This window comes from Capricornis sumatraensis, chromosome 17 (genome assembly GCF_032405125.1).
Source record: "Capricornis sumatraensis isolate serow.1 chromosome 17, serow.2, whole genome shotgun sequence".
Classification (NCBI taxonomy): Eukaryota; Metazoa; Chordata; class Mammalia; order Artiodactyla; family Bovidae; genus Capricornis; species Capricornis sumatraensis.
Window position 1 is genome coordinate 72,121,713 of NC_091085.1, and position 22,754 is coordinate 72,144,466.

At 51.3% G+C, this 22,754-nt stretch overlaps 1 protein-coding gene across 1 annotated transcript; it reads left to right on the forward strand.

Moving 5' to 3' along the window:
* Window positions 1-1,547: 1,547 nt before the first annotated feature.
* CRYBB2 (crystallin beta B2) lies at window positions 1,548-10,642 on the forward strand. Its single transcript, XM_068990058.1, has 5 exons — window positions 1,548-1,601; window positions 4,361-4,479; window positions 7,080-7,212; window positions 8,484-8,626; window positions 10,474-10,642. The coding sequence occupies exons 1-5, from the start codon at window positions 1,548-1,550 to the stop codon at window positions 10,640-10,642; spliced, it is 618 nt and encodes a 205-aa protein (XP_068846159.1).
* Window positions 10,643-22,754: the final 12,112 nt, after the last annotated feature.

Consider the following 22,754-nt stretch of genomic DNA (forward strand, 5'->3'; position numbering starts at 1 on the left):
AAATGGGGAGAGAGGCCGGGGTCCTAAAACCTCCTTTGCCGTGGGGCTCAGATACAGTGTAGGTGAGTGGTCCAGCGCGATGCCTGGCATAGAGCGTGTACTTAGGCGATGCTCTTTACTGATACTAAACGGTCCATCAGCATCTTCGTTTTGCCAGCAGAGAATATGACTGAGGGTTTGTCAGTGGAAAGAATAAGCCCATGGAAGGTTCAGCTTCACGTCTAGGGTGGTGAGTCAGTTCTCTCCACACCCACAAACATCCGTGGGACACCTGCTCTGTGTCCTGCCTTGGGACAGCTAGGAAGCGGCCGTGCGTCTCAGGGAAGCTCCCAGCCACAGGTGACTAAAGCTGGCTGGAAAGGACTCTGGTAAAGCCGCAGTCGCCGCTGTGTACTGAGCGCTGAGCGGGTTCCAGGCGCTGTCAAGTGCTTGTGGTTTTCTCTGTTCTATACTTGGATCGTCCCAAGCTGGCTGTAGACGTGACCAGGCGCCATCCTGTCCCCACTTTACAGAGCAGGAAACTGAGGCACAGAGGGGACGCCCTTCTCAGGGCTTGATGCTGGTAAGCGGCAGAGGCAGCACCTGAGCTGAACCGACTGAGCTTAACCTTTAGTCTGAGGGCACCAACGGTGGGGGGCAGTAATGTGGGGCCTTGGGCACAGGGACAGACCAGAGGGCTGGCTTCCTAGGGCAGAAGGGCTGGTTTGGCTCCCAAGCCATTTAGCTGAATGTCTTCTTTTGGGAGAATATCCTGGCCTAGCCTGTGGTGTGGAAGGAGCTTCTGGAAGCCAGATGTTACCTCTGGAGAAGGAAACAGTCTCCTCTCCTCACTGGGAAGACACAGGCTGGGTTCTCTGCCCCTCCTGCGGGAAGGGAGGAGAGATTTGACCGTTGTTCACACTTTTCTGGTGTTCTCGGTCATTAAGAAATTCTCCTGCTGCTGCTGATCAGCGTCTGAAGTTGTGTGATACTCATGTCTTTGCTTTCTTGTAGCCCGAGCTCCGCGATAGACGTATGTACTAACGGTGGGGGGCTGAACAGTGGTGGAGAGGGCGTCGAGGAGGGAGCTGAGGGTGAGGGGCAGGGAGTCCGGGGAGCTTTGTGAGGCTGCAGATTGGGAACACCAGCCCGGCCAAGCATGGCCAGGGCATGTTTCCTCTGCCCGTGCTGTTTTCTCTTACTTGAGAATTTTTGCATAATATTGATGTATAAGAAATTGAGCTGTAGTAGTATCAACTGTCTGGGGCCACGTGGGAGCCCAGTCGTGTTCTAGCTTCTCGCTTTATTTTTTAGTAGACCTCATTTCTTTGTCCCCCTTTGGAGCCGGCCTGGACACAAAGAAGCAGAGATAGTGACCAACGTTCAGGCAGACACTGGCCGTCCCCACTGCCCTCGGAGAACCTGAAACCAGGCAGGGAGACAGAATAGGATGTGGGGCTGGAATGGCGAGGCTCGGGCCCCCCAGTGAGGGAGCCGAGGGCCTGGAGGGGTCCTCACTGTGGCTTCCCCCGTGCCTTCCAGGTCACTCCTGCACAGGACAGCCCACCATGGCCTCAGATCACCAGACCCAAGCGGGCAAGCCACAGCCCCTCAACCCCAAGGTGGGTACCACGTCAGGGCACAGGGTGGCAAGCACAGTCTCTCCAAGACTCGGTTTCCCTTCTACAAATTGGGGTTGGTGGCTTCTTTTCTGGGGTCCCTGTCTCTGGGCCATATTCTCCCCAACTTGCACAGTGGAGGAGGGTGCTGATTCAGAAGGCCCCTTCCCAGCCCACAGCCAGCATATTTCTGACCCTGGAGACTCAATTTTCTCTGACTTACCCTGCACCCCATTGCCCAATGGGGCCCCCAAAGCTGGGGTGAACCCTCAGTCCAGTCTAAGAGGGGGGTTGTGAATGGGCGCTGGGGTGGGCTTCCAGACTCCATACCTGCTGTGTGACCTGGACCAGTCACTTGACCTCTCTGAGCCTCAGGTTTTTCCTAAAAATGGGGAGAGTTGGACTCAGGGCTTAAGATATCTGTGAAGAGTCAAAGAAACAGGCTCAGCCTCCTCTGCTTTGGGGGCCCCAGGCATGGATTCCATCCTGGAACTGCTTTTTTGTCTGACTTGGGACCCAGATTGCTCCATTCTGCCCCTGAAGGGGCTTAGTTTCTAGAAGACAGATAAATAAATAAGCTAGTAAATACATAACTTCAAGTAATGAGAAGTGTTAGGAAGAAACAAACAAAGTAGGGTTCTTCAGAGTCGGGGTGAGCAAGGAACATATTAGCTAAGGTCAGGGAGGCCTCCTCAGAGGAGGTGACATTGGAGCAGAAGCCCAGGTCAGGTGAGGAAATACTGAAAACAGGGGAGTGGGGTAGGGGAGGGTGTTCCAGGCAGAGAGCATGGCGAGTGCAGAGGGCCAGGAGTCGGAGTGAGCTGGATGAGCTTGAGAAGGCCAGTGGGACGTGGCTTGGAGCAGCCACTCCAGTCAGTTTCAAATGGGAGCCACTGACGGAGTTTAATGCTTCCTGGTAGCCATGTTGGGCTTCCCAGGTGGCTCGGTGGTAAAGAATCTGCCAGACAGTGATGGAGACTCAGGTTCGATCCCTGGGTTGGGAAGATCCCCTGAAGAAGGAAATGGCAAGCCATTCCGGTATTCTTGCCTAGAGAATCCCATGGACAGAGGAGCCTGGCAGACTACAGTCCATGGGATCGCAAAAGAGTCGAACACAACTTAGTGACTAAACAACAAGTAGCCGTGTTAACAAAGTAAAAAGAAACAAGGGAAATTAACTGCCATGTATTTTACTACACCCAACATATCCTAATGTATAGTCAGAAAAATTATTAGAGGACTATTTTACATTCTTTTTTTCACTTAATCTTCAACATTTTATATGTGTTTGAAATTAACAGCATGTTTTAATTCAGATTAGTTGCATATGTTCAATATACATCTAGTGGTTGCTGAATTGGATAGTACAAATTGAAAGGATTAGGTTATACACAACATTTTAGCATTCACCTGTGCATGAATAGCAATAACAATACTAATACTGAGCTCCTGGCCTCTGAGGCCTTTCAGATCCATGGGGAGGCTGTCCTTCTTCACCCTCCTTAGCCTGCAACCCTTGTCTCCCAGGCCAGGGCGGTCATAATACACTAGTCCTCGACTCTCATGTTCTGGATTCTCCTCAGTAAGCCTACAAAGTTGGCACGATTCCCCATTTCAGTCAGCGCAGCTGAGGCTCAGAGCGATCGTGTGGCTTCCTCGGGTTGCACAGCTGGATGCAGCACAGGAGATACTGGAGCTCAGATCTCCTGACCCGTCCGGGGTCGAGTCAGTGAGCATCAAGCCTGGATTGAGCCCATGGAATCTGAGCCCTGCTGGGCCTCCCTCCCTTGGCTTTGTCTGCTTTGTGTGGCTAATCCCCGGTCTGGGAGAGAGGGGCATGTTGACCCAGCCAGTGCTGAGCACGTAGATTCTCCAGCTGCCCTTCCTGGGAGCGTGCTGCCCTGAGCCCAGCTCTTCAGCCAGAGGCAGCTCCCAGGGGAAGTGCATCTGACCCTGAGTTCTCTTTGCAATCATAAAAGGTGGCAGCTGCCCCCTATCCCCACCTGCTGCCCAGTCAGCACTAGCTACGAAGCTGGGGGCAGTCCTTTCATTCTGCCGGGCTTCATTTTTCCTGATAGGGATTCTGCCAGCCTGTCCCTGAGCTGATGAGAGGACCAGATGAGGCAGGCGGGGTGAAGTCTTCTTAAGAGGTATCCCGAGGGGGAGGAAAGCCTGCAGAACCTATGGGGGCTTAAGAAAAAGGCACGGGTGTGTGTAGTTTTACAGGTGAAGTGTGGCTGCAGGGTGGTACTGACAAGGGCAGGAGAAGCTTGAGCAGCATGGCTTACCTAGCATGTTGCTATTCCTACTCTGGTCCACAGACCAGTGGCACCAGAACCGTGCTCTAATGGAGACAGCATCAGACAGGCCTGGACTACACGTTCAGCTCTGCTACTCACCCACTCCGGGTCCTTATACCATGTCCCTTAATTAATATGATTACGCCTCCCACATGCAGAGCAAATACGGTGTACTAACCACTATGCTTCTCTGAATCCTTCCAACAACCCCATGAGGTAGATTCTGTCTTTATTTGCCATTTTACAGACGGGGAAATGGAGGCTCAGAGAGGTGAAATGCTGCCTCAAGGTCTCACAGCTGGTCACTGGAGCTGGGACTGTCGGACTCTATGTTTGGTCCGTGGTTTCCAAGCACAGAGCCCTTCAGCACCCTTCGAGGCTCTCCGGGTCCCCTCCCCACCCCGCTGCCCTGTCTTCCCTCTTCCCGTCACATGAGGGCCTGACCGTCTCCTCCTGTTGCAGATCATCGTCTTTGAGCAGGAGAACTTCCAGGGCCACTCGCACGAGCTCAGCGGGCCCTGCCCCAACCTGAAGGAGACTGGCGTGGAGAAGGCGGGCTCCGTGCTGGTGCAGGCTGGGCCGTACGTACCTGGGCGGGGGGGAGGGCCCCACTCGCTCAGGGGCTGCCGGGCGAGGCGGCCGCACTGTGGAGCTTGAGGGATCTGTCCTGAGCTTCCAGGCTGTGCATTCAGGGGACCAGGATTTGGAGCCTTGGCAGCCTCCGGAGAGAGTTTGTGTTTTGAAGTCAGGCAGAGCTCAGTTTCAAACCCTGGTTCCACCACTTCTGTGCTGTTGGACCAGGAGCTTCCCTCTCTGGGCCTCAGTTTCCTCCTCTGTAGGACAAGGCTAACTGTGTCCTCCTGGGGATGATGGGATGGAGCCCGTGTGAAAAGCCTGACACCAGGGCCAGCCACTTCCTTGAGGCAGGGAGATGGACACGGTGACTCCCATGGACTTTGGCAGAGCCGCCAGTCTCTGACTCTGGGAGTGTCCTCACTCTGCTGGGAGGTCTAAAACTGGATGTCCCAGCTCGGCACCCATCCCTCCCTTCCCTGTTGCTGATGATAACTTGGTCTTTGTAGACTTGCTGACACATTTGGGGACCAGCAGGCTCGGGACCCCAAGCTTGGGACCCTGTCTGGTTGGACAGAGCCGTGCTCAGGTCGCATAGTTGAGCACAGCCTTGGGTCCTGTCTTTGTGGCTCCCCAGTGGTTCCTTCTTCAAAAGAGCCTCCGGAATCAGAGGTGGCCACCAGTGACACCCAGCCAGCGGGTCAGTGAGTCTGGTGTGGGTCCTGGGTGACCCGCCCCACACCTCAGGGTTCACAGGGCATTCTGCAGAGAGTGATGACCCTGCCTGAATCAGGGTCTGCTGGTGGGTGACACAGCCAAAGGAAAGGCCCCACCCTGCCACCAGTGTGCTTAGGCCCGTGTCTTCACGGATGGCCGAGGTTTTGACCATTGAAGAACCACATCTGATTTTCTTTTTTTAGTATTTAGATGGCAGAGTTTCTCAAATAGGCTTTACACTTCTCTGCTTTCTTTTTAAAAATTTATCTTTGATACTTTTATTGTTCATTGTTTAACATTAAGGAGAAATGGTTTAGTGCAAAAAACCCCATATGACTCTAATCTTACTACTCAGAAGTAACCATTAAGATTTTAACTTTAGTTTGTATATAGTTAGATTTTTCTTTGTATGTATTTTACCGAATGTATATTAGAAACACATTTAATCAGAAGTTAGATCATGCTTTACAAACTGTTTTATAACTCATTTTGGAAACTTTGCAAGATATCTCAAATTCTTTCTGTGTCATTAAGGAGCATTTTATGTCGATGTTTTTGAAAGAGCTGTTTGGAGCTAAACCTGCATCAGTCACAGAACGGGGAGGCTTTGAAGTGCATGTTCTTGGGCCCCCTCCCTGCCACATTGAATCAGACTCTTGGGTCTGGAGCCCAGGAATCTGCATTTCACAAACCCGCCTTGTGATGTTTCTGCCCAGTTAAGTTTGAGACCCTGTCTTCTAGTACATTATTTTTCATGCCTTTTTAACATCACATTACAGAATATTACCCAGTTTCCTCAACCAGGCCCTGCCGATTGGCTGTGTAAGTTGTTTCTATTATTTGATATTATAAACAACAACATGATAAACATTCTTACCCATATGTCTGCAAGCTCTTGACAAATGTTTTCTAAGGACACGTGACCTAAAGCAGAATTGCCAGATCAAGAGGGCAGGCATCCTCTTCTGAAAGCCACAGGAAACACCATCTCCCTTTCTCTTAAGGACTTGGATCGCTGTCCCAAACAGCTGTTCCTGTGCCAGGCTGGATTGTTAGCCTCTGCGATGAACCGCCCCAAAACACCAGGCATCGTGAAACCATGCCGCCTTTTCTGACTGTCCCCTTTCCTCTGTTAGCCTTGCCCTGTTGGCAGGCAGTCCTTCCCTTTAAGGCGCTATTCTCTCCCAGTGGATCTAAGACTGTTGGTGTTCTGTGTGTACAAAATGAGTCCAGAGACCACCATCAAGAACAAAAGAGGAAACAGACCCAGAGAGAATGGGTATGAACACGGTGTGTGAGCTTGAGAAGCAGTCATGTTCTGGAGTCTGTTCTCAGTGGCGAAAGCCAACTGGGCACATTTCTTCCCAACTCCGTGTGCAGTGATGTCACATGAGGGGAAGTCACTCAGTTGTGTCCGACTCTGCGACCCCGTGGACTCTAGCTTACCAGGCTCCATCCATGGGATTTTCCAGGCAAGAATACTGGAGTGGGTTGCCATTTGAAATTGGCCACGTATGGTGGGAGTATTTGCACCATAGAAACTGGCAAGCTGGATTTGTTTGTTTTTGAGAGCTCTTTGTTAATTCACCAGTATACCGCTGGCCCCAGGACATGGATTCTGAACATCTGTGCTTGTTGCTAGGTCATCTTTTAGGCTTCCTTTGTATTACTTGATTGTGTTCCAGATGATTGAAGGCAGCACGGTGCTGGGTTTTGAATAACTGAGGTGACGCTGCCCTTGGATTTGCTGTGCTTTGGTTTAGATGAGGCTGCTACTCATTGTGATGAGCTGGGCAACTGTGAACTCTGGGGCCTGAGAGAGGAGCCAGGGTCCCACCAGAGGAAGTCTGGAGTAAGCCTGACCTGCTGTCTCTCTGTGTCTCTACTGCAGCTGGGTGGGCTACGAGCAGGCCAACTGCAAAGGGGAGCAGTTTGTGTTTGAGAAGGGTGAGTACCCCCGCTGGGACTCATGGACCAGCAGTCGGAGGACGGACTCGCTCAGCTCCCTGAGGCCCATCAAAGTGGTGAGCCCCCAGCCCTCGTCGTCTTCCTCTCTTTGCCCCGCTTAGAGCCAGAGGTTTAGGGACTAGGAAGGACCCTTCCTCTCTGGCATCATGCCCCCGGCCGTGTGACCTTGCATAAGTCACTTCACCTCCCTAAGCCTCAGTTTCTGCATCTGCAAAGTGGGGATATTAGTATCTACAGCGTAGCCTGAGCGTGGCCATAGTGCACAACTTTAGGGGCTTCAGGCTCCATTCAAAATGTTCCATGGGGCGCCGTTCACATTCTAGTCTATGTGGACGGTGCTGTTCAGGTCTACGCAACTCCTGTCGCAGAGCAATTGCTCCCTAATGATTGCTGCTGTAAATACTCAGAGAAATTCTGGGTTTGGGGATGGAGGAGAAGATAGCTTATTCTTGTTCATAGCTCATGCCCTTGTGACCTTTCAGAGCTTTTCAGATCCTGATTCTTAGCGGTGTGTGGTCGGTCTGCAAGGGCTAAGGGACCAGTGATGCTCAGTTATGCTCCCAAACCTCCCCAGCCCAGCCTGCTTCCCCCCTGCTTGATGCCAAATCAAGCAACGCTGGACTCAGCATTCTACAGACCTGAGTTCCTCTGCTGACTCTAGTCCTCCTGGCTGTGTGTGTGACCTTTGCCAGGTCACTTTCTCTGAGTCTCAGTTTTTTCATCTGCCAAATCGCTCAGTCGTGTCTGACTCTTTGGCATCCCCATGCACTGTGGCCCACCAGGCTCCTCTGTCCATGGAATTCTCTGGGCAAGCTTACTGGAGTGGGTAGCCATTCCCTTCTCCAGGGGATTGACCTGACCCAGGGATCGACCCTGGGTCTCCTGCATTGCAGGCAGATTCTTTACTGTCTGAGCCAAAAGTAGCTTAAATAAAGAATGCTAGACAGAGAGGAAGAATGTCAGAGGAGCAGGAGAATGGGAAGACATGTGGAGGTTAAGGAAAGCCAAAATATTGTGTCTATTAGAGGCACAGTATGCCTATGCATATGTATGTATCATGGCTACCATTTACTTTTAAAAAGGGGAGTTGAGGCTGTGGGAGGGGAAAATGCCATTTCAGAGTCAAGTACTCCCCAAAGTGTAGAAGCTGAGTGACTGTTACCTGAAGGTAGCCCAGTAGAATGAGCACTGTGGCTGACCAGTGTCATCAACACTCGAGTGGTAGGGGTCTCGGGCAGACGACTGCAGGCGGAGCCTGCTGGTCCCAACTCCAGGGCACCCTGGGTGCCCTCACCCACACTCCCACTCCCCCGCTCCCCATCCACAGGACAGCCAGGAGCACAAGATCACCCTGTATGAGAACCCCAACTTCACGGGGAAGAAGATGGAGGTGATAGACGATGACGTGCCCAGCTTCCACGCCCACGGCTACCAGGAGAAGGTGTCTTCCGTGCGGGTGCAGAGCGGCACGTGAGTACGCACCCAGCCTTGGCTCGCCCTGCCCCAGGAGCCCAGACTCTGAGCTGCTGAGCCCTGCTCTGCCCCAAGCTCTGGGGGTCTTGTACATTCCCAACCCCAGCCTTCCCACTGGAAAATGGGCATTGAAATCATCAGACGCCTGCACGTGGCTTTCAGTCCCTGAAGTTCCATCCTGTCTTTTGGGCAACACCTTGCTTTTGAAAGAGAGAAATCATGGCCTTAACCTCAACTCCGAAGAGCAGGATGGTAAATGTTGGGTGGGGGCAGGGTAAGGCAGAGGCGGGGGGTGAGGGGAGATCAGAAGGCTAGGAATGAATCGAGGGGTCTTTACAGAGCTGAGAGAGATAGGAAGCGCAGCACATGCTGGCCTTTTTCTGCATGCATTCCTGAGGTTGGACATAGGGGGGGTCGTTCTCCACCAAATTTGGCACATAAACCTCGGTCACCAGCATTGGGGAATTTCTCATTGTGAAAAACATGAATTCTATGGGGAATCTGAAGATGGACTTTGGGCAGTGGTTTGCCGGAGCCAACTTGTACCAGCTTGCAAAAGCTGACTTGACTTTTCAGAATTTAATGTGAGCGGGTTGTTTAATCATTGGTAACTTGAAATACACCATCGCAGACGTGTGTACACCACAGAGATTGGAAAGTGTCACAAACCTTTTTTCCCAAGAGCACTGGTTTCCCAGTATATACTGGCTTTCTGGGGCTTGTCAGAGTCTTAGAGTGTGCACAGTTCTGTATTCCTGAGCCCTGTCACTTACTCATTCACTGGTTCAATTTGTCAAGTGATGTCATATGCCAGGCACCAAGATAGGTGATCAGTAATTCAAGGTAGGTTAAACAGACCTGGCCTCGGTCTTGTGTAGCTAAAGGTCTGGTGGGAGGCAACTGTTCATAATTAGGAATCCCATGCGAATCTAGTCTCCTTCCTTAAAGAAGGGGCTCTTGAGCTGAGATCTCAAGAAAGTAGGAATTGTAGAGGTAAAGAGAAGGAAGGATGCTCCAGACAGAATAGCATGTGCAAACGTCCTGTGGTGTGAGGAGCCTGGTGAGTCCCCTGGGCTCTGCAAGGGACAGAGTGGCTGGGCTGCAGAGATACAGTGGCTGGAGTGAGTGTGAGAGGCAGAGCTGGAGGTGTCCACAGGGGCTGGCCAGGCAGGTTCGTGGGGGCCAGGCAGGTTCGTGGGGGCCAGGCCTGTGTGATGCCTCCTGGGGAGAAGACTGTAACAGTTGTCAGGTGCCCAGTGAGTGACCCCCTAAATGGTGATGGCTTCAAATGGTGGTGGGATCACGGAGGGCTCCTGGGACCTCTGCTACTGACCTTTATCCTTTGCGGGGATTAGGTAAGAGGCCTGTCTTACTCTAAGCTTAAGTGAGCTTGAGATCACCGCTTCCTCTGATCCCAGTGCCAGGCCTGCATCTGGGAATTTCCCTGGTAGTCCAGTGGTTAAGACTTAGTCTTCCAATGCTGGGGGTGTGGGTGTGATGTCTGATCAGGGAGCTAAGATACGACAGGCCTCAGGGCCAAAAAACAGAAACATAAACAGAAGCAGTATTATAACAAATTCAGTAAAGACTTTAAAAAAATGGTCCACTTTAAAAAAAAATCTTAAAAAAATAGTTGCTTCTGGAGGTAGCAAGCTCCGTGTCAAGGGGAGGAAGAAAGCAGAGGCTGGACCCGGGAAGGGTAGTGGTGCTCTGCTCAACACCCAGGTAGTGTGGGATGATTGGCAGGCCCACCCTTCCTAGTGGCTGAGCCATCCCCCTTGTCTCTCTCTCCATCTGCGTCTCCTGTCTCCCCACGCGCCCTCCCCCAACCTCTGGCCCCGCAGGTGGGTCGGCTACCAGTACCCCGGCTACCGCGGGCTGCAGTACCTGCTGGAGAAGGGCGATTACAAGGACAGCAGCGACTTCGGGGCCCCCCAGCCCCAGGTGCAGTCCGTGCGCCGCATCCGGGACATGCAGTGGCACCAGCGGGGCGCCTTCCACCCCTCCAGCTAGTGCCCCTCCCTCGCCTCCTTCCCAGGGGCTGGCCTCTGCCCAGCATCCCACCAGACATCCTGGAGAGTGAATAAAGTGTGACTTGCAACTTATCCGAGGCAGCGTCTTTTTATCCCCGGTGGAGGCCAGGGTGCTGTGTGCATGCATGCGTGTGTGTGTAAGGCAGACACAGAATGACGAGAGAACCAGAAAGTGACTGGGTGAGGGGTGGGACAACCTCACTGAGACTTCTCGCTCTGCAGCTGCTTAGCGCTGTGACCTGGGGCACATTGTCCAGCCTCTCTGAACCTCTGCTTCTTCACCTGACTTACAACCCCCTTTGCCCCCCCAGTGACTGGCCTGGCTGACCTCTGAGTGGTCCTTGTGTGGTTGCCAAGCCCAGTCATTCAGGGTCGATGGTTGCTCCAGACCCTAAAAAGGTACCCACTGTCTGCCATTCACACAGAATTGCCTTATCACCTTGAACCTGGGAGTTTATTTAAATCTGCCCAGAGGAGCCCCAAGCCCTCTAATGCCCACCCCCATCCGGGAGAGAGGTCACGAAGACCTGTCTCTGTGCTTGTGAGTTCTGTGGTCCCTTGTTCATGCCTTGGTTGGGGCGGTCCTTTAGTGTAGCAACTGGGGGCTGGGTTCAGTTGGCTGTTCTGGAGCCCTGCCCAGTCAGGGGACCTCAGAGCCTTCCTACTGGGAAAAATAGGGAAAAAGTAGTGTCTCCCTAACAGGGTAATAGCAAGAATGGTGAGATAACCCAGGTGTCCGGTATATAAATGTTAAACGCTGGTTGGTCTTCTGTAGTATGAATACCCGCTCCCAGAGAGCAGCTGCTTTTTCCTTTGGCTGTGCTGTCTTTTGATGTAGTTTTAAATTTTGATGTGATTTAACATCACTCTGCGCCTTTATGGTTTGTATCTGCCATGTCTGCTGTGTCTTCTTTAAGAAGTTCTTGCCCCATTTGTCATGAATATATTCTCCAAACTTTTTCCCTACAGGTTTTAAAGTTTTCCCATTTAAGCTCTCGGTTGTCCTGGAGTTGATTTTTGTGTATAGTATGTGGCAGGGACCTAATTTTTCACTTTTGATTTCTTTTTTCCCCCACTTTGGATCACTGTTGTCCTGGAGTAATTTATTGAGAAGTCCATTTTCCCCCCGCTGTGGTGCAAAGTTGCCTCTGTCCCATAGTAAATCGTCACATATACAGGGGGTCTATTTATGGGCTCTTTTCCTCCTGTTCCTATTCTATTTGTGTGTCTCTGTATTCTTGCCGTATTATGTTAATAACCATTGCTATGTAATAAATCTTGCAGTGTGCGTGTGCATATGTGTGTGCGTGCTCAGTCCTGGCCTACCCTTTGCCCTAAACCATCCTTCTTCTTCAAGGACATGTTAGATAAGCTTGCCCCTTTATATCTCCATATAAAATCATTTCCTCAAATCTAGAAAAATGGGAAACCCTATTGAATGAGCTAAAGAGATTAATTACCATGAAGGTGGGAACTAATAAATGTTGCCAGCTTCGATTTGTTCATTCATTCTTCAGCCGACAGTCACCGAGTACCTGTTTTGTTCCCGGAATGGGCAGAGTAGGGGCTACAAAGGAAGGCAGACACAGCCCCAGCCGGCAGGCAGATTCCTCTCCGGGGGGATGGAAGTAGCTGTTGGTGGTGGCGATTATGAGTTGAATTGTTCCCCCCCTCAAAGTTCATATGTTGAAGCCCTAACCCCGATACCTCAGAATGCGACTTTATTCGGAAATAGGGTCTTAGCCACTGGGCCACCAGGGAAGTCCCTGTCTCTCCCTCTCTTCTCCCTGGGGACCTGTATTTATTTCTGCTGGTGCCTCTGCTTCTCCATCTTTCTGTCTGTTAACCCTCCGTCTTTTTTTTTCTCTTTATCTCTATCTCCCCATTGAATCCCTGTCTTTCCCCTCCCTCTCCTCCCCCTCCTCGTCCGTCTGTCACGGGGGGCTGTGCTCTGTCCCACAACCTCCCCTCCTTCCGCCTGGACCTCTCCCTTTATCCTCTGGTCTCCGCAGAATCCGCGCGGCTTCTCCTTTCCGGCCTCCAGGAGCCACTTCCCCTTTCAGCCACCACGTGGCAGCAGAGCATCATCCTCAGGGCTCCCCCCCAAACCCCTCCCCCGAGCTCTGATTGGAAGTACATCCCGTCAGTCACAGCATGCAGGGCAGCTACAGGTTGTTACAGGTCAGGTGGTTTCACAGAGGCGCAACAGCGTCGCAGACGAGGGAATGACTTGCCCAAGGCCACTGTTAAAAGCAAGAGAAAGTGAAAAAGCTGGTGTCGGAACCCAGGACTCTGGCTGCCTTTGAACCTCCATGCTCCGAACCCCTCACCAGCCATTCTGAGGGGCCCTTTTCCGGCTGCCCGTGGTCACTGTGCAGCCCTGCAGCCATTCCTGTCTGTCTCTGGGGTTGGGCCGGTGGGAGGTCAGGGGGTGCCTATGGAAGCTTCCAGTCCTGGAGATGCTAAGGGGCGGAGCGCCCTGACCCCGGCTTTAAAAATAAGGAGCCTAAAATAGCCCTTCCCACGCCTCCTCACTGGGGCCTTTGATGCCGGCTGACGGGGCTGGGCTGCCGTTTCACGCGGCTCCTCTGGACAGACCGTGCCGGGAACCTGGGCTGGAGGGCAGGCCCACCTCAGAGCCGCAGCAATGTCCTCCTAAAAGCAAACGTTTGGTCCCGTCGAGAAGGGGGGCGTTGATGGGCTTCGGACCTGGGCATCAGGAAGCTTTGGCAGAGCTGCCCTGAGGAGATGCTGGAAACGAAACAGGTATGTGATGTCCCAGGGTTGGTTTCCTGAATTTCCATCACCCTTTGACCTCTTGAATTTCTGTTAAATGCACCCACTACTCACTAATTCCCCGATCCAAGCGCATCCTCTCCTGTTCACACAATCCCAACAGCCTCCTCACAGGTCCCTCTGCGTTCCTTTTGCCTGGTCAGCCCCATCTCCACACAGCAGTCAGAGGGAATCCACTCAAAAAATGCAGACCCAGTCGTGACACTCTCCTGCTTAAACCTGCCGTGGCCCCCTGTCGCCCTTCGGATAAAGACCCTAATCATGACAAAACCTTTGAGAGCTAGTCTGTTTTTGTTTTAATTTAAACAATTATTTATTTTTATTTTTGGCTGCGCTGTGTTTTGGCTCTGCGTCGGCTTTCTGTCCTTGTGGTGAGCGGGGATTACTGTTTGTTATGGTGCGTGGGCTTCTTACTACGGTGGTTTCTCTTGTTGAGGAGCCCAGGCTCCTGAGCGCGTGTTTCAGTAGCTGTGGCTCACACGCTTAATTGCTCCATGTCCTGTGGGATCTTCCCAGGCCAGGGATCGACCCCATGTCCCCGGCTTTGGCAGGCACATTCTTGGTCTCCGTGCTGCGGGGGAAGTCCCTCATCTGTCTTCCGAAGGCCTGAGCACAATGTGGCTTTACCTTTCTTTGATTCCTTACTTCATTTCCATTCCATCCTAGACTGAAGTCTCCCCTGAGAGCAGGGAGGAGGCCGGAGTTGCATTATCTGGACTCAAGAGCCCACACACAGTTGAGGCTTGATAGATATTGGATGCAGGAAGGAAGGAGGGAAGGAAAGAATGGGTGGCCCGGCCCAGAGATCAGGCGTGGCCAAGAAGACAACGTCCTTAAAACCGGCCACGCCCAGGCGAAGACTGGCAGTCTAGGAAGATCAGGCAGCGGGGTGCAGAGCTCGTCCTGCTCCCTAAGCTGGGAAGGATCCCTCCTTCCCCTCCTCCTTGAAGTGGTGACCATCCCCCACGAGTCCTTCCAAAGCACAGACTCCAGAACCCATCAGAGGGTGAGACTGAGCCCTGCCTCTTCACAGCTCTGTGGCCTTAACGTTCTTATCTGAAAACAGTGTGCTTGTGACTTGTTCAGCGACAGGTCCTCCGAAGCGAAAAGTCCAGAGCCCAGTGCCTAGCTGCTCAGGAGCAAAGGTGTTTGTCTCTTTGAAACTTTCTGTTCTCCCTCCTTCTCCGATGTCATCCCAGCCTTCTCGATTTAGAGCAACGGTCCCTAACCTTTCTGGCATGAGGGACTCGTTTCATGGAATACAATTTTTCCATTGACTAGGGGGAGGGGGGATGGTTTCAGGATGATTCAAGTGCATCACATTTATTGTGCTTTATTTATATTATGGTTACATCAGCTCCACCTCAGATCATCAGAGGTGGCTGGGGGCCTCCTAGTCTAGAGAGTATAAAAAAAATATTCAACCATTGCCTTCAGTCTAGGGCAGGCCTCTGAACCATAGCTCTCCTGATGTGGGTCCTGGGACCAACTGGGGGCTTCCCAGGTGGCTCTGTGGTAATGAATCTGCTTGCCAATGCAGGAGATGCAGGTTCGATCCCTGGGTTGGGAAGATCTCCTGGAGTAGGAAATGGTACCTCATTCTGGTATTCTTGCCTGGAAAATTCCATTGGCAAAGGAGTGTGATGGGCCAGAGTCTGGGGGCCCACAAGGAGTTGGACAAGACTGAGCGACTGAGCGTGGGACTGTCCTGTGCATTACAAGTTGTTTAGCTGCGTCGCTTGCCTCTGTCCAGTAGATGTCAGTAACACCCTCGAGTTGTAACTCCAAACAGCCAACTATCTCCTGGGGGTGCAGACACCCCACGCTGAGAACTAGGGATACTTATCCTGGGGGATGGGTAAGTATATTTTCAAAGAGGATAGTGGATGGAGTCACAGACGGTGGGATTTTAGGCCAGGGTGCAGACAGGGAGGGCAGCAGTTAGGACAACCTATGCACAGTAGGGGAGAAGGCAGTGGTGCCCACTCCAGCACTCTTGCCGGGAAAACCCCAGGGACGGAGGAGTCTGGTGGGCTGCAGTCCATGGGGTCGCACAGGGTTGGACACGACTGAGCGACTTAGCAGGAGCAGCAGCATGCACAGTAGGTGTTTTCTCCTTGCCATGTATGAGATAGATTCAGATAAACTCCCAGAGCTGCAAGTGGTGGGGCGGGGGGGACAGCAAGTCTGCCACCTCACAGATGGGAAAACTGAGGTCTGGAGGCAGGGGCTTTGTTACAGCAGAGAGCCTTGGGTGTCTAAAATACATATGCAAAAATGTCTTGGCATTTAGTATGTACATAGATATATATTTGGCATATATTGTACATAGCAACTATTAAAATCGGATATGAAGTCATAAACAGGAAAAGAATTTTAGAGTTTTATTTTTTAATGTGTACTGTGTGTGGGCACCTGTGCCCGCATGCACACACACACGCACACGCAGCTACCCACGTGCACACACGCACACACAGCTGCCCGCGTGCACACACATGCACACGCTCAACCTTCTTGCATCTTTCTGGTGATTCTGGGAAGAAGCAGTGGAGGGAATCTGGGGTGTGTTTGCTGCCTGCCGTCTTGAAGCCTTGGCGGGAGGAGAATAGGGAGGGCAATAGGTGCAGATGAAACAGGGAAATCTGAGGGCTAAATGCAAGAACAGGGCCATTGCGTCCTTTTGTTTTATCCAAACAAAAGGTAACTGTGATCTGGTTTCGAATGAAAAGGGCTGAAGTTTACCTTGATTTTACAAGTGAGTTGTGAACAGACACACAACCACGACAAGAGGGGAGGAAGGAGTGACCGTCTTCCAACCTTTTGGAGGCAGCCCTTCAAACTTTCCCTAGATGGCCCTTGGAGGGCCTTGAGGGGCTCTGAGCAAGGGAGTGACTTGGTCCTCGATTGGCAGTAGAGAGCACTTCTGTGGCTGGTACGAAGCTGGGGAAATAGGGAGAGACTGGACTGACAAGATCGGGCAGCTGCCTGCCTCGTTGGGGTGGGGGTGAAGGATGGAGTGAAACATCGGTGCACCCACTCCTTGTGAGGGGCCCGTAGGCGTCCTGCCATCTACTTGCAGTGTTCCATGTGGTCCAGGGCCGTTAAACTTTCCACAGCACATTTGTTTGTTTCTTCTGACATTTTAAAATGAGAAATAACATTTATTAATACGGTACAGCGGGCTCCCCTGGTGGCTCAGTCAATAGTCTGCCTACAATGCAGGAGACCAGGGTTCAACCCCTGGGTGGGGAAGATCCCCTGGAGAAGGAAATGGCAAGCCACTCCAGTATTCTCGGCTGGAAAATTCCATGGACAGAGGAGCCTGATGGGCTGTGCAGGTCCTTGGAGCTGCAGAGAGTTGGACCCGACTGAGCGGCTGAGCACACGCACACCATATGGCCAGCAGCGTCCTCCTGGCTCCGTCCCCTTTCCTGCTTTTGCCTGACGGTAACCACTTGTCTCCTAATTTAATTTTTGACTTTTACTCCCTATGCGACTATTCATAAACTATGCTTAGTTTCCAGACTTGACATAAACATTATGTTCAGTGTATGCTTTCATGACTTAAACTCTCCTCTCAATATCATGCTTCTGAGACTTATTCATGATGTTAACAGGTAGATTTATACAGTGCTTCTTAGCAGGTAGGGAATGTTCCATGGTACAGACATAATACAAGTCACTCATCCCATCCAGTATTGATGGGTATCGATCGATGTTCTTTTGATCTGGTGTTACTCTAAACTAAGCTACAGTAACCTCTCTTGGAGTGGCCCTATGGCTCTTTGTGCTGAGAGCAAGAACACTGCAACTGAGCCTAAATAACCCTCATTTCCTTATTCATAAAAATAGGCATAATAGCAGTACCTACCTTACAGGGGTGTTGTGGATGATTGATATAATAATTAATGTGAATTAATAATTGGTGAAGCTCTTGGAGCAGGGTGGTGTCATGTAAGTGTTTGAAATTTCATGCGGTTGTAAACAGAGCTTAGGAGAAAGTGTGAATGAAGTTATATAACAGCTTCCTCCTCCAGGCTGTGTGACTTGAGAGACAAGTCAGTCAGCTTCTCTGGGTCTCTCCTTTGGCATCCATCAAACAAGGTGTCATAAAGATTGCATGAGACGATGCATGCTGTGCAATAGACAACTCAGCAAAGGTCCGCTTTTGTTTTCATCATTTCCGTTTTGTCACCCTTGCGAGGTTGTTCGGGCACGTGGTATTTTCCTTTTGGACAAAGAGACAGGCTCAGAGAGGTAGAGATCACACAGCATGTCAGAATGAATGGCCGTTCTTCAGGCGGCGCCCCTGCGCTGGGTCCCTGTGGCTGTTATTGTAATCTCCAGGGCCCTCCTGCCTCCTCCTGAGATCCCTGGATGCCCCTCTCCGCCTTCCCTCGCTCACCCCCAGCCTAGACCTGTAGCTTGGCCACGCTCTGTGTTCCTGCCACACAGTGGAACTGATACAAAGAGTCCTCCACGTGGCCTCTCAGAAACGCCACCTGACGCTCCTGTTTCGTGGCAACCGCAGAATCAAAACAAGCTCTTCAGAAAAGACCATAAAGGAGGGGGAGGTCGAAAGCCTCCCACTGCGGCCCCAGGAGGCCGCCCCTCTGTTGATCCCCACCGCTGGGCTTTCATCTTGCAGAGCTGGCCTGGTTCGCATTGTGTCTTCACAGTTAAAGAAACTTCCCCCTCAAATTGCTTCCCTCTAGCTGCCTGGGGCTGGGAGCTGAGAAGTGGGCTTTAAAATATGAGAAAGGACCCGGAGCAGAGGAGAAGAGCCTTCAGAGAGTGGGTGCCCTGGGGGCGGCAGAGCAGAGTGGGCGCTGTGCCGCGGCTGGGCCGGGCTTCTGTCTTGGGGGCCCCCCGCTCGGCGGAGCCCTTCAGCCTCTGCCTCCAGTGTCAGTGTCCTGAGTGCACACAGGGTAAATCTAGCCCTTCATTCACAGACGGAGAAGCCGCTGTTACCGACAATACTGTTAGCTGACTATTGTTTTAACTGGAGTAAAGTTGGTTCACAGGGTGTTGAGCTGTACACAAAGTGATTCAGTCTTTCATATGTATGTGTATGTGTGTGTGTGTATATATATATAAAGTCTTGTGTTCTTTTTTGAGTATTTTTCTGTTGTAGGTTATTACAAGATTTTGAGTATAGTTCTCTGTGCTATACAGTGGGTCCTTGTTGGTTATCTGTTTCATGTATCACAGTATGTATATGTTAACCCCCAAAACTCCTAATTTGTCCCTCCCCTACTCTTTCCCTTTGGTAACCACAAGTTTTTTGTTGTTGTTGTTATGTCTGTGGTTCTGTTTTTGATTTGTATATAAATTCATTTGTATTGTTTTTTCCTTAAGATTCCACATATAAGCGATATCATACGATATCTGTCTTTCTCTGAGTTCACTTAGTGTGATAATCTCTAGGTCCATCCGGATTGCTGCAAATGGCATTACTTCATTCTTCTTACGGCCGAGTAATATCCCATTGCGTATCCGTAGCACCTCTTCTTAGCTTGCTCTCACATCTTGGCTGTTGTGAGTAATGCTGCGTGAATATTGGGCTGCATGTACCCTTCACATCACACCAGTCAGAATGGCCATCAACAAAAAGTCTATGCATAATAAATGCTAGACAGAGAGAAGGGACCCCTCCTACACTGTTGGGGAGAATGTAAATTGGTACAGCCACTATGGAGAACAGTATGAAGTTTCCTTAAAAAAACAAAATAGAGCTACCGTATGACCCTGCAATCCCACTCCAGAGCATATATCCAAAGAAAATCATAATTTGAAAAGTTAACTGCTAGTATTTACACTTGAAATATGCCAGCTGTAGGGACATGATTTGCATATCTGAAAGGATATAATCCCCACGGCTACCTCATAAGGTTAGTGTCTTGATAATCCCCACTTTGCAAATGAAATAGAGCAGAAAGAGGTGTAGTCACTTCTCCAGGTCACCCAGAGTTCACTCTGGAACTCAGAGCCCAATATAGTTGATTCCAGAGCCTGCGCCGTTACCTCCTGTATGGCCCAGGAGTTTCAGGACTGGCCGGCAGGCACACCGGAGCTGAACAAGGACAAAGAGGTGGCCTGGTGTTGAGGGAAGCTCACTGGAGGGGCAGGGTTGGAGTTCTGGATCCAGAATGCGCAGCAGGCATTAGTCCTGGCCATTGCGTAAGAGAGTGATGGTGAGCGGCCGGTGAGCATGGGAGGAGGAGGAAGGAAGTCTTGCGCTTACACGGGGGAATGTGGAGCTAGGGAGCTGCAGCGGGTGCTCGAGCCGGAGAGTCGGATCATGCCCTTGGCTGCGCGCGAGTGCTGGGGCAATGGGCCCAGAGTCTTTTGCCAACAGTAGTCACAGCTGTGCTGGCCACTGCTCTAAGCACTTCGTTGCTGCTGTCCATTCACTGAGTCATGCCCGACTCCTTGAGGCCCCATGAACTTCAGCACACCAGGCTCCCTTGTCCTTCACCATCTCCTGGAGTTTGCTCACACTCAGGTCCATTAAGCTGGTGATGCCATCCATCTATCTCATTGTCTTTCATCCTCTTCTCCTGCCCTCAGTCTTTCCCAGCATCACTTTCCCAGTGAGCCGGCTCTGTGCATCAGGTGGCCAAAGGATTGGAGCTTCAGCTTTAGCATCGGTCCTACCAATGAATATTTGAGGTTGATTTCCTTTAGGATGGACCGGTTTGAGCTCCTTGCTGTCCAAGGGACCCTCGAGTGTCTTGTCCAGCAGCACAATTTGGAAACACTTTATAGACACGATTTAAATCATCACAGAAACTCCCATTTGGGAGGTGGCTTATGGTCCCATTTTCTAGATGAGGTCACTGAGTCTCCAAAGAGTGAGGTGATTTGGCCAAGGCCACACACCTGGTGAGTAGTGGCCCTGACATATGAACTCAAGACTGGCTGATTCCCAAGCCCACATACTTAATCAGTTAAGTACAGGCAGCCACTGAAATACTATGTAACAAATGACCGCAAGATCTCAGTCCCATGGAACAGCGTTTATTAGGCCCAGGTATCTAATTTGGGTTGGTTGCGCCTGGCTGGGCTCTGCTGGGGGTTTGATCTGCTCCACCCATGATGGTCTCATCCTCTCCTGGAATCAGTGGGATGGCTTGGACACCTTCATCTCCTGGCCATGGCAGGAGCACAAGAAGGGAAGCAGAAACTGAGAAGTCTCCTAGAGTCCAGGCTCAGAACCAGCAAACAGCTCCTCCTGCCTCATTCTGTTCATCCAAGAAAATCACAAGACCGAGTCCAAAGATCTGCAAGGTCCCCGGGGAAGAGCAGGACACAGGCAGAGGGAAAGAGCTGGGGCCAGTGTTGTGCCCTGGGGCAGTGCCTGTGCTGGTGAAAAACGCAGCCACTCTTTGATACTCTTTTCAAAAGGTAGAGCCCTTGGACTTCCCTGGTCTAGTGGTTAGAATCCACCTGCCAATGCAGGGGACCCGAGTTTGAGCCCTGGCCCGGAAAGATGCCCACATGCTACGGGGCAGCTGAGCCCCGTGACCGCAACTACTGAGCTCACATGCAACTAGAGAAAAGCCCAAGGGCAACAGCAAAGCCCCAGCCTCAAATAAATGTATTTTAAAGCAGATCTCTTGCATGTGGGCTGGACCTCCTAACTTGCTTCCAACAAACAGAACAAGACAAAAGTGCCCGGTGTCATTTCCAAGGCCAGGACGCGAGCCCTCCCTCCTTGCCCGTTTGAGGATCATCACTCTGGTGTATCCAGCTGCCATGTTGTGAGGACACCCGAGCAGCCTTGCAGAGAGACAGGTGGTGAGGCCCTCAGGACTCCAGCCAGCAGCTGTGGGAGTAGGTCTTCCTGGGAGCAGGGCCTCCAGCCCCAGTCCAGCCTTCTGATGACTACAGCCTGCTGACATCCCAGTGGCAACTTCACGAGAGAGACCCTGCGTCAGAACCACCCAGCTAAGGTGCTCCTGAATCCCTGATCTGCATAAACTACAAGACAATACATGTTTTTATCATCTGAGGCCTCCAAGTCCTGGAGCAATTCAATATGCAGCAACAGAAAACGAATGCAGTTGCCTAATCATGATGCCAGCCTCTTGCTGTCATTTCAAACGAGGCAGAGATGGAAGCTGTTTTGTCTGCTCCCCAGAGAACCAGCAAAATCCCAACAATTTACCAAGATTAAGGGACCAAAAATACTCTTGGTAAAACTGTGGTTGTTAAGAAACATCTGTTCTTGAGATGCCCAAATTGGGCTGTGCTCAAAGGGAATGAAAATGTATCAGAGGATGGGGACAGCTGTGGGGGACTGATGCCAACCCTGTGGCAGACTCAGCGTGTCACTCAGTCCCTCCTTGGAGCTGAACGGGAAGAACAGTTCTAACAAAGGTCTGGTGGGGCCGCCGAAGCAAAGCACTGACGGGTCCATCCAGCTGCAAGGAAGATACTCACAGCATATCTTGCTGTGTGCCAGGTACAGGGCGGGCATGGAACAAGGGTTGGGCTAGTGGAAGACTTTGGCTGCATGGTTTGGACCGACGGGCGAGAGGCAGTGAGGTCCAGGGGTTGAGAGTCCACGGACAGACCTGCGTTTGAATCCTAGCGATGACGTTGCTGGACCTGAGTCTTACAAGAGGCCAGTCACTTAAACAGCTTCCTCATCTGTAAGATGGACGTGATAACTGTGCTTGTCTGACTGGTAGTCGTGGTCTGCCCAGCTCTGCTTTGTAGGACTCCTCTCCTACTCCCTGCTTCCTGTCCGTCCTGGTGCCCTGCCACTGCAGCACATCCCCTTGGCCACCACTCAGGAGCAGACAGAAGACCCAAGTGAGGTCAGTCGGATGGCCGTAGAGAAATGTTTTCTTTCTTAAAGTGGTAGGTTTAGAAGGACATGAGCTGCTTGGGTTGCCAGTGTCAATCATCACATGTACCACGTGAAGAGATCTTGTCTAAGGCCTGGAAGGGACGAAAGAGCCTCCTGCTGTTGTCTAAGGTCCTGGATCCAGCCCTACCTGAAGCCTACCCAGAATTTGCCCCAGACGTCTACATTAATCAAAGTTCTTGAGAGAAACAGAACCAATAGATACACATATATATCCTGTTTATGATATATCTATAGATATATAGAGAAATTTAATATAAGAAATTAGCACATAATGATGATGGAGGCTGAGCAGACTCAAGGTATGTAGCCAGCAAGCTGGAGACCAGAGGAGATGATGGTGTAAGCCCTGATCCAAAAAGCCGGTGGACACAAGACACAAGAAGAGCTGCTGCTTTAGTTTGAGCCCAAAGACAAAAGA